This window comes from Nicotiana sylvestris, chromosome 1 (genome assembly GCF_000393655.2).
Source record: "Nicotiana sylvestris chromosome 1, ASM39365v2, whole genome shotgun sequence".
Taxonomy (NCBI): Eukaryota; Viridiplantae; Streptophyta; class Magnoliopsida; order Solanales; family Solanaceae; genus Nicotiana; species Nicotiana sylvestris.
In genome coordinates, this window is record NC_091057.1 from 173,498,191 (window position 1) to 173,509,649 (window position 11,459).

Below are 11,459 nucleotides of genomic sequence, written 5' to 3' on the forward strand. Positions count from 1 at the left end.
GAGTTCACAGAACTACTGGTACTCATGTTGAAACACACGAGAATTCACAAATACGACAATGAACTGTCACCAGTGCAACAAATTTCCACAAAATTCTAGCAATTTGGGGAAGAAAACCTAACTTTTATCAAATTTGAGCATACAAATGAAAAATGAAGGATTTTTACCAGATTTTTGTCAAATAGTGAAAGAGAAAGGACCTCTGAGTGTTGAAGGAGAGAAAACACAAAAAATCCCCAAAGTTTTCACCATCTGAAGAGAAACCTCGGAACAATAAAACTTCAAAAACTCAGCGAATGGTACAATCGGACGATAGCTGATGACGAGCTGGATCTATTCTATTGCTCTGATACCATGTTAGATTCGTATATCTGAATCTATTTGTGAAATTGAATCGAACAAAACCTAGCTTGAGAGAGAGAGAGAGAGAAACGATCTGTTTTTCTATTTCATAAAAAAGCTAAGCTGAAAATGAAATTGTATATCTACATTCTAGAATGTCCCCTTTCTTATTGTTGGGCCTGAGTATCATACATTTTGGACTCACTTATACATTTGTCTTACAACTGCATAGCTACAGAATTTGTAAAGGAGAATATACAATTGGGTCTATGCCTTATTGGGCCTACATGACTGATCCATGATATGGTTAACATGAGCTGCATACATACATTAGCTTTTCGTGCCTCCTTAATTTCTCAAACTAAATTAAAATAGACCAACCAGATTATAGTCCCGTCGCTAATAAGACCTGAGGTAAAGAAATAATTAACTAAAAGAATTTTCTATTGAATGGAAGATTTTTACATTAATAATTTTAAAAAAGGAATTTATTTAGTAATTGCATTATTGTATTAAAAGAAGGATAATTATACTGATTTTTCAACACATCCTAATATTAACATAGGAAGATCTTTGAATCAATATGAGAACAAGAATGATCAGAATGTACTCTTGTCTGGACGCTAAGAGACAATAAGGTCTCGTCCATATTATAGCCAAGCCTTTTCCAAGATTTGGTCAGTGGACACTGCTTTTCAAAATGAATTTCAGCAAATCCTACCTAATGAGATTGCATATATTTTAATATAACAAGTTCTTATGAGTATATCTACTAGCTATTTAATTGTCCTGTTTCTCCATTGAAAGTCTTGCAAATTGGGAAAAATAGTTTAGAATTAGTTTTTGGAGCAGAACTAAATTTGTTTGGCCTAAATGACTAGGATTATTTGTCCCTATTCTATCTCTAGATGTCTCTATGTAATTAAGAATTGGTGACATGTCCAATTAATAATACTATTCCCTCCGGTTTATAATAACTGACTAGTTTGCCTTTTTATTTTGGTTCAAAATAAGTGTCCAGTTATGTAATCAAGAAAGAATTCAATTTGTTTTTACAAAATAACCCCTATGTACATATCCCTAAAAAGTTTTCTTACTCCACACATTAAATGTTTAATTAGGGATAGTTTAGTCATAGTAGATATTTTTGTATAGAATTTAGTATTTTCTTAATGGACGTGCTAAAAGTAAAATAAATAGGCAGTCAACAAAGCATTAAGATTTAATTTCTTAATAAGGAGTGCTTCGCCTTCATCAATGGCCAATCCGACACGGTTCGGATTAGTTGAGCCAGTAAATTTCAAAAATAGATAATTAAATTAGAAAAACATAATACACAGACTTCAAAAAAAAAAGGTAAACTAAATGCAGGCACTATTCATTGACAACAAGATAATTCTCTGAGAGAGAGGAAATGAATCCCCACTTTTTCTTTTCTAAGTTGTTTCCCAATGCATTGACAGCTAAAAGAAAAAAACAGAAAAGAACTAAAAAAAGATAAGGAACAAGAATCCCTTTAGAGATCCAATTCCTTTTGCTTGGACAATTTTAACTTCTTCTCACTCTCTAAACATTCACTTAATTAGCAACAGACACCATCAGCATGTTTAAAAGTTATAACTGATAGATGGCTTTTATCCCCACCTCTTCTCTTCAAACCATCTGTTCAAATACAAATTAAAAAAAAAATTAGTTAGTTAAATCATCAAAATAATTTATTAGCAGTACAAAAAAAAGAGCCAAAAAAAGAACTTAACTGGTTTTCTTGCAATTTATTTTCAGGTAACAGAGATGACTGGAAATAACCATAGTGTTCCTGGTATGCAGATCTCCCCTGCATTATAAATAATAAGCACATTAAATTTATCTCTTTTTTAAGACTTTATATTATGGAATATTAATCAAAGTCATAACTAGACATACCTGAAAGTGTGTAGTAGAGTAACCTTGTGAAAAATCCAACACATTTTCCACTGACTTTGTGTTCTTGGTCATAGTGAAATTGTTCTATTAACAATACCAAAGTATTAAAAAAAATTAAATGAATCATTATGTAGAACCACTGTAACAAGTAAACAAGCAAATGGTAAAAAATGTCACATTCTTCAATTAATGCAATAGTACTTAAAACTTACATTGGAGAAGTCGAAGAAAGGTGAGCTAGCTGTATCATCCAGTAGAGAAAGTTGTTGTTTTTCTTTAGCTTTCTGTCTTTTGGAATTGTTTTTAGGAAATGTAGGATTAATGGGTGCATAATAATGGCAACCATTAATATTATGTCCATATTCTTCTTCTTCTTGATGAAAATGTGGAGGTCCTGAAGATGCATCAGAAACCATTGACAAATCCTCTTCCTCTTCTTCTTCCTCTTCTTCTTGTTTTTGCTTTAAACTCTTTTCAGTTTCAAACTTTTTGCCTTTACAAGAAGCATGAGTTAGAAAAGAATTTTCTAAATACAAAGTCCAACCAGACTCACATCCACTACTACATTCTGAATCAGCTGCTAACATTCCATAATCCATTTTTTTCTGATTTTTTTTTGTATGTCTAAAAACCAAGAAAACTAAATGAGAAGAATAGGAGTTGAGTTTGGAATGATGACCAAAGCGCTGCACAAAACTATTGTAGTGAGTAGTGACACAACTTCTTGCTAAATAGTCCAAGAATATGTCACAGTTGTACCCCTCTAACTCTATCTATTTAGTCCTTTTACAAAGTGGGGTTTTTTTAAGAGGAAAAGGCCAAAATGAGAGTGGAGATAGGAAAAGACCAAAGGAGAATCAAGGCTGAAAATCCTAGACCTGTTTTGTCCTTAAGCACTCCATTCTGCTATCTATATGAATGAATCAGATAATGCCAGTTGGGCATTGAGAGAGAGTTGTACAAACACCGATTCACTATTTAAATTTGATGGACACTAAACTTATCGTATATTTTATATTATGAATTCAGAATTTAACGTTTATTAATATTTTACTTGTATATTTATGTTCCATGTCGAAAATGACATGTTCAATTGGTCCATGAAACTCTATAGGGGTGGGGGTGTTGTGGGGGGGTTAAGTAAAATATGGCTGTATTTGTAAGAAGAAATTGATGGAATGGATGGGAACGGAGCCACAACGTTGTCACATGCTGGACAGCGAGGCACTGCGTACGTTCTTAAGTCGTAACAGAACAAGGTACAACTTCCTCAGTATTTGGACACCTTTCTTTTAATTTCTTCCCACTAGCACTTTTGGCTATACTCCTAAGCAATTACAGTAAACACAACCAAATATACTATTATTATTGAAAATTAATATTCTCTGTTTTAATTTAGATGAGATAGTTTGATTCGACATGGAATATAAGAAAAAAGAAGACTTTTGAAATTTGTGGTCTTAAAAGGTTAAGGGGTAAAAAAAATTTGGGGCCATGATATTTGTATGACTATAAAAGCTTTTCATTAAGGATAAAACAGGTAGAATAAAGAGTATAAAGTTGAATTATTTCCAATTGTAGAAATATGTCATTCATTTTGGAATGAACTAATAAGAAAGTGTGTCATCTAAATTGAAACAGGGAGAGTAGCAACCGTCGTTTTCTACTACATATCTCATTTCTACTACTTAATTATGTTTGCTTGAAGCTGTGCGGTTGGGAGTGTCATTCCTGAAACATTTATTTTAGTAAATTGTTTGTACTTCAATGGGTAATGATATGGCTTGCATACACATTATCCTCTATAGGCCTCGCAGATGATAATATATTGGGTATGTTGTTGTTGTTGTTTGTACTTCAACGTCACTAGTTTGCATAGTGTCAGAGGTGTTATAACTCATTAAACGTTTATGATTGTATCAATTGATTTAAATTCGCAATATAGATATGTGACTGGCTGCCGACGTACATATCAACTAAAAATTCTGAATCTATATTGACATAAAGTGAAGTTTCTATCACTGGACCTACTACTTGTGGAATTTTATTTTTCACAGACTTATTAGCTAAATGGCGATTGGTGGGACACTTGAAAAGAAAAGAAATAAAGAATGTCAATTGTTGATAGTTTTATCAACACCCAATTGTTGGGCTGGCTATGGCCAAGGAGAGATTCTTGTTAAAATCTTCTTGTACAGATGAATGATGCTGCAAGTTCAGTTGAACTCATAATTTTAATATGTAACTTAAATGTATATGTAAAATATCATCAAAATCTTAATAAATATTACGTTTTAAACCCATAAATTTTAATGTGCAATAGATTCAGGGGTAAAAATATAAAGATTGAACCTATCAAATTAAAATTCTGGGTTGTATCTGATAGTGAAGCTGTGGGGCTGTGATTAACTAGTGTTTAAGAGAAAGAAGGATAGGATCAAAAAACTTGGCGGTCAGTTTAGTCAAGTCAAAATTAAGGTACCACATTTGACTAGTTTTTCCAAAAATGTATCGTGCTCTTTTGCCAGAAAAAGTAATTAAAATTTGTATACTTCGTATTTAAAAAGCAAGTGGAACTTGAATCAAGTGTGTATTTTATAAATAATAATGTGTTCAAAAGTCCAAATGGCCATATGCTCAGACAAGAATCTGACGTGGAATGCTTAAGACATCAGATTATGTCTGTAAACTTGGTTTTATCTCCAAGAAAACTCTACGTTTGCACTTTAGTACTATGTATATTAACTAATTTAATTTAAACTCTTAGACTGAAGTTTACCAACATCCCGAGTTCACACCAAATTATATTAATTTAGCATGATTAATTGAGTAATAAATAAAGTACATACATATGTGTATTAATTAACTACATAATTTACGGATAATAATATACATAAAGTCTTAGTGAAAATAAATATTATATATATTTATTAAATTGATAGTATAAACCTTGAGCGTGAATAAAAAAATTTCTTAAAATGACTGTTTTTATCAAAGAATTCACAAGTCCTCTTAGACATTTGACTGTGTTGTTATCAAAGAATTCCCATGCCCTCATTTTTATTTTTACACGAACTCACACACACATGTACGAACGTGTGCATATGGCTATTTGGGAGCTTCCAACAGATATACACACATGTATGCACGTGCGCACACACTTCAATCTTTAATCTTGGCTTGTTTAAATATACTGTTAAGTTGAGTGTGCACTCTGTTACTCATTCCAATGTTCATTTCTTGTTTATTCTCATCCCTCAACTTCAAAAAATTGGACAACATTCTTCCCTAGCCCAAATTTAACTTCTTCTTTTTTAAATTTCAAAGTTAAATACTCAGCTAAAATGACAACTCTTAAAATTCTGGTAAACAAAGCTATGAACATTTTATAGAAAAGGAAATTTTCTTTATAGAACACTTCAACTCTTTTGACAGTTATACCATCTGGCTCAAATAGGGATAAATAAATAAGAGAAAAATCACCTCTTTAAGAAAATAGACTTCTTAAAAAAAGAAGCTAGATCAATAAAAGGACAACCTGATATATGAAGCATTTCGCGTCCACGCAGTGTTCAAGGAAGGGCTACGCCCCAAGAGATATGATGTAGACGGTCTACTCTGATACAGGTATCGGTGATTGATTCTACGACTCAAACCCTTCTCCTTGTTGTTCCGAGTCTCTCCTCCTTTTAACAAAAGGTATGGACCAACAAAATGAGCTTTTCCAACCACTCTTTTAGGACACATTCCTACTTCCTCTCCATTCCATTTCAGTAGAAAATATACTTTATACAATAGAAATTGACAATACTAGTATCAAGAATGCAACTATCCTTTAGCTACTGGAAGATAACATACATTCAATATAATAGTTAAGGTGAGCATAAGTTGACCAGAACATCACTGTTAATAAACAAAGGTCAAGAATGCAACTATGAGATGCATAGTAAATCATTTGTAATATCAAAATGACGTTCAAAAGTAGGGAAAGAAAATGGAAATAATTGTAATGGAACGAGAAGACGCATGAAAGTATCTTAGGGAATAGTGCAAACCACGCACACATGAGCAGAAGTATTAGAAGGCGCACATGAAATACTGATTTTGTGGTAGTACGTAATATTTACTGTAACAATGTACTTGGCCAACGTGAGCAACTTCTGTCTGCTCTACTGTGGTGGCCTCTGCTTAGCTTTAGGATTTGGTTTCTTTTGTTGGTCTTAGTCAAAGCTTTCAAAGTTAAGTTCTCACACAGACACCACGTCCACTGCCCCAAAATCATGTGCTCTTCCTCTTGGATCACTCGTCAATATTAAGACTAAACCTTGAATTCAAATATATAAACAAAGTAATCAGATAAGTACTCTGATTTAAGATATGTTTTGAAGTGTAAATTTGCCAATGCTGAATGCACCTTGTCATATCCAATTTTCCTTTTTAATATTGGAGATATTCTATGTAGGTCACCGGCCTGACTTTAGTTGGTGCACAGTTTTGTGACTTGTCCCTCTAACCCTCCTTCCAACATAAATTAAAAGTGTTAAAATTTGAACTTGTGATATGCGCCTAACCAAAAATGAAGTGATGCATTCTTTCCACTGAACCAAAATTCCAGGTTACCTTGTCATGTCCAACGTTCAAAATTAGAGTTTGTATTACTCATGCATAAGAAATTCTTGTTTCTGTTTTGTTATTTATAACAAACACGTTCTAAAAGAAAAACAATCTTGATTTTCTCTTTTGGAGAAACAACTAAATGGTTGTTTTCCAGAACTAAATTGAAACACACACATTGTTTTCTTAAAAACTAATTACAATATGTCTTGAAATCCAAACGTGTCTATTATTCATTCATAAATTTAGACTCTCTACAATTCTTACTAATATTTAATCATAATTTATGGATAATCTTTTGAACAGGAAAAAGAACAAGGAAAATTAAAGAAATTTTTTTAACCTAAAAATGGGGTAATTAATTTCCACTGGTAGTAGAAGTAGCAGGTGCAAGTAGCAAAAGCTCATTGAAGTTGAAATAATGTGAAGGGGCAGAGGGGCATTCATTAGAAAGGTGCCAATACCTTGTGTCTGATCCAGCTCATATATGGGCTCCAATATTTATAATTTGACAAATGTTGTTTTTATTATACTTGGGTCCCATGATTTCCAGCCTTCTTGCAATTTAGCCCTTCTCAATCTACCTATGTTAATTAAATGTTTTTAATTTTTTTTTATAGGACTATGTCAGTCTTTTGAATGGGTGGGGTCTGGAGGAGGTCAAATAAAAAATCATTGACCTTCGTCTTTAATCATACTAGCAATTATAAATTATAAAAAATTAGTCTTGTTTTGTATTCTAGCCCTTTTTGTTTTAATCCTTCTTTATCATTGACTCTTGTCTTCAATCATATTAGCAATTACAAAGAGAAAAAAAAATTCTGATTTTTCTTCTATTTCTTTTTTCGTTTTGATTCTTTTAGTGGCTTGGTATTATGTAATATCAAATCAAACAATAATTTCCTTTCGTCGAGATAATCTTATCTTACGAAATGTCAAAACTTTACCAAGCTAACTTTAATGAGCTATATAATATATAAAGTGAATGAATCCCTACTTTGATTTTGAATGCTAGAAACAATATTATTCTGAAACAAAAAGTGTCTTCAAATAATTTTTATTATTTTACTCACAATCTTTTTTTTTAAAAAAACTAGTAGGGGCAGATGTTATTAGAATATTCTTATGCTTGAAAAAAAAAAAGACGATGCAACTCATTTAGTGGTTATATAAAAATGATAGAACTAGAAAATCTCCTATTTATTGAATAAATAAATAACTTATTGACAAAGATGGTGGTATGGAGTAATTAGATCATAAATTCTAACCACAAAAATGAGATGATAATAATAATAATAATAATAATAATAATAATAATAATAATAATAATAATAATAATAATAAGGAATCTCAAGGATTAGTTGACGCCACGTGGTAAGAAAATGGGGCCCAAAACAGGATGCCGGAAATGTGATCTTAAAAGATCCGTGTACATATACAAAGTTGTCGTTTAGCGAAGTACTCCGTACGGACGTCACCTCTGGGCTTTTCATTCCATTCATTTGATTTTTGTCAACTCATCCCCTTTCTTTTGCCTCAATAATCCTTGATATTTTTGTCATGCAACCAAGACGTCTTAGCTCCTAAGATAAATAAAAATCTTTTACTTTTATTATAGAATTTTAGTTTGAGCATTGAAAATGGAATAAAATTCTGGTAAAAAGTCTTTTCTCCTTTAATAGGTTTTAGCAGCGTGAATTTAAATTAGTGAGAGCTCTCGATGCGATTATCGGAGGCCGAGTGTGGATAAAAAAACAGATTACTTCTTGAACCGCAGTTAACATTTACCATATTCTATTACTCCAAAATAACTCTCTTCCACGAAAGTTAACAAATATTTAATTTTTTCCTATGAGGTTATCGCCCAATTAGTAATACTATCTTCGTCTTGGAAAAAACTGGTAGAGTTTGAGTAGGAATGTTACGATATTTTAATTTTTAGTGTGAATTAAGGCACTTCGCGCTTATTTCTTATTTTTCCTGATGTATTTTTTTTCCAGCCCGATGTAAAATATACATTGTAGGAATTAGGATATAGGATGTAAATAATCACAACATTGTCGAACTAAAAAGGTTGAAAATTTTATATTCAAATAAGAAATGTTTGAGTTCCAAACAGTAATTTTGTCAGAATGGGCCAGATGAAGTACTATTTTTCATGATATTTCTTTTATTGGGAATTTCTTTTCTTTAATTTCTTTGTTGCGGACTGCGGGACACTGTTTAAACGGAGTTAATCATTTGAAAAAAAAATTTGAAAAGAAAAAGAAAAAAGAGAATGGACTTGAATTTGAAGCCCAATTATTCAGCTGTCAGGGCAGGCCCAGTTCCAAATCCTATAGTCCACCACGTCAAAATGGCATGGCATAGCCAATGTTACGGTTGGTTACTAAAAAACAGTCAGTGTTTGCAAAGTTATTGAAAACCAGCCATTATTTAATGCGAAGATAAAATTTATAAACTTCTAGCATATTATTTTGGAACTCCAGCACATTATAAATTCTAGCACTGTCACGACCCAAATTAGGACTGTGACCGGCGCTCAGGAGCTAGTGCTCCCAAGTAAGCCTCATCGGAAATTTTACAAAAAATCGGACAGAGTTTCCCCTTTTTTGGATCATCCCAAAAAAAATTCTGTCTCAAATCAGCAACCAAACATCCTAATAGCAATTCAAATGACAAGAACTTTATCAATTAACCAAAATAATATCAACCTTTAACAGTTCACCTACTAACAACTAGAAATACTACTATATTTCCAAATTTGATAAGAATGAGTGTTACTCAACATAAGTCTATAATAACAAAGACTACTCAAGACATTAAAAGAAGGACCATAGAGCTACTTTAAGAGTTCAAAGAAGATCATGAAAATAAATAAAATCTCCGCCTACGCGAACAAGTGCGAGGCTCACCGAGAACTATCAATCCGTGCGCTTTAATTAACGAAATCATCGCCTGCATCAGCTGTTGTCTCTGTAAAAAAATTTAGCGGGGAATGAGTCGCTAGCTCAGTGAGTAATAACACTTAACTACAATCATTTTTATTTGGGGACAAGTCAGAAAACATGCTAGTATCTCAAACAGAAAATAACATAAAAATGCCCTTTCAGAAACAATAAATAATTTTCAGCCTCATCATGTTTTTCTTGTAGTGTAAGCTCAGTACCCACTGTATAATATCAATATTCAAATTTGGGAGGTTTCAATGAACGAATCATGTAATCGGTACAACTGTGGACTTATTCGCAAGAAGTCAAATATAACGGTAGTCCCTACTCGAGGGAAATCAGTAACGGTGTGCTAGTTCTACCTTCCACTAGCGAAGGCTATAACTATACTCTGTAATCGGTAAATAAAAGGTGCACCAGGTCTAATGAACCCGCTGTTAGCTACGGGATCCTTCAAAGTCTACTCCCATTTATACTTGTCTCTGTATCCGTATATACTCGTAGAAAAATATTTTGAAATAATAAAGGGCATTAGGTTCTTATCAAATCATGTAATTTTATTTCGATAACAGTATATTCAAGTAACGGTAAAACATATCTGGTGACAACAAGAATATTTAAAACAACAATAATCATGTCAAATAACTATTTCGGTATCATATTGAGTAAAAGACTTGTCCCACATGCAACTTAAAATAATCGGTAACATATTCATATTAGGAATCATGTGTAAATCATGAAAGTTATGAAAACACAAATTACTGTAAGATTACTACTCACAGTACTTGTGCCGAAATACCAACTGCTTCACCTCAAGCAACTCGTACAAATTCGTCCAATCAATCTATAATTACATAATATCGATCTCATATTAATTTCCTTATTTAGACTAATTCATAACTAATTTAAAATATACAATCCTCGAGATTACACCTTTAACCGTCAATTCGTCCAATTAATGTCTATCATGCTTCGGGTTACTCAACACATTCAATATTCTTCTATTTAAAACGGTCATATTATTTATTCATGGTATTGTTCAAAAAATATTTTGCTCTTAAACATGTAAATAAGCTAAATTTAGTAGCGTTGCTGGCTATAGGTATATAATTGGTATTTAATATTCATTACCCAATGAAATTTTCGTATACACAAAGAGTAAACTCAAGCAAACCGTGAGTAAGAAAAATTACTTTGGGATTGAAAGGTGACTTCTACTATTTGCCTTCGCTTATCTGTTCCATGACACAAGATTCCACCACAAAAGCTATTTGATCAGCCATCCTTTTGTCCTTCACGGTTAATTGCCACAGAATCCCCTCCTTTTGTCCTCCTTGTTTTCAACTTTAATTGCTTTCAGTTCATTGGTCGACCAAAGTCATTGTCTTTTGCCCAAATATTAATCTGTTTTTTTTTTTTTTTCTTCTCCTTTATTTTGGTGGCTAATACACCTATCTTTGTAAAACCCTTAAGAGTTCATAGTATCGGGTAGTGTCTTCGGCCCGTTAAGATGCTTTATACATTTTTTTAATTTTTTTTTGGCTAAATGGCAATTATGCCCTTATTTTAGTTGTAGGATATTATAAGTACATTATGTTGAAATCTCATATGTAAAAAATTTGAACTCCA

The 11,459-nt window shown here is 32.3% G+C and overlaps 1 protein-coding gene and 1 long non-coding RNA gene across 2 annotated transcripts; both read right to left on the reverse strand.

The window, feature by feature from the left end:
• Positions 1 to 1,640: 1,640 nt before the first annotated feature.
• LOC104237796 (protein SOB FIVE-LIKE 5-like) lies at positions 1,641 to 3,158 on the reverse strand. The gene is made up of 4 exons (XM_009792019.2): positions 2,478 to 3,158; positions 2,266 to 2,349; positions 2,100 to 2,176; positions 1,641 to 2,004 (listed from the first exon to the last, which is right to left on the reverse strand). Exons 1-4 carry the CDS (start codon positions 2,862 to 2,864, stop codon positions 1,977 to 1,979), a joined length of 576 nt encoding a protein of 191 aa, XP_009790321.1. The 5' UTR covers positions 2,865 to 3,158; the 3' UTR covers positions 1,641 to 1,976.
• A 6,458-nt stretch (positions 3,159 to 9,616) lies between these two features.
• On the reverse strand, positions 9,617 to 11,212 carry LOC104237797 (uncharacterized). The gene is made up of 3 exons (XR_713737.2): positions 11,024 to 11,212; positions 10,611 to 10,674; positions 9,617 to 9,855 (listed from the first exon to the last, which is right to left on the reverse strand). It is a non-coding gene; the product is annotated as an uncharacterized lncRNA (long non-coding RNA).
• Positions 11,213 to 11,459: the final 247 nt, after the last annotated feature.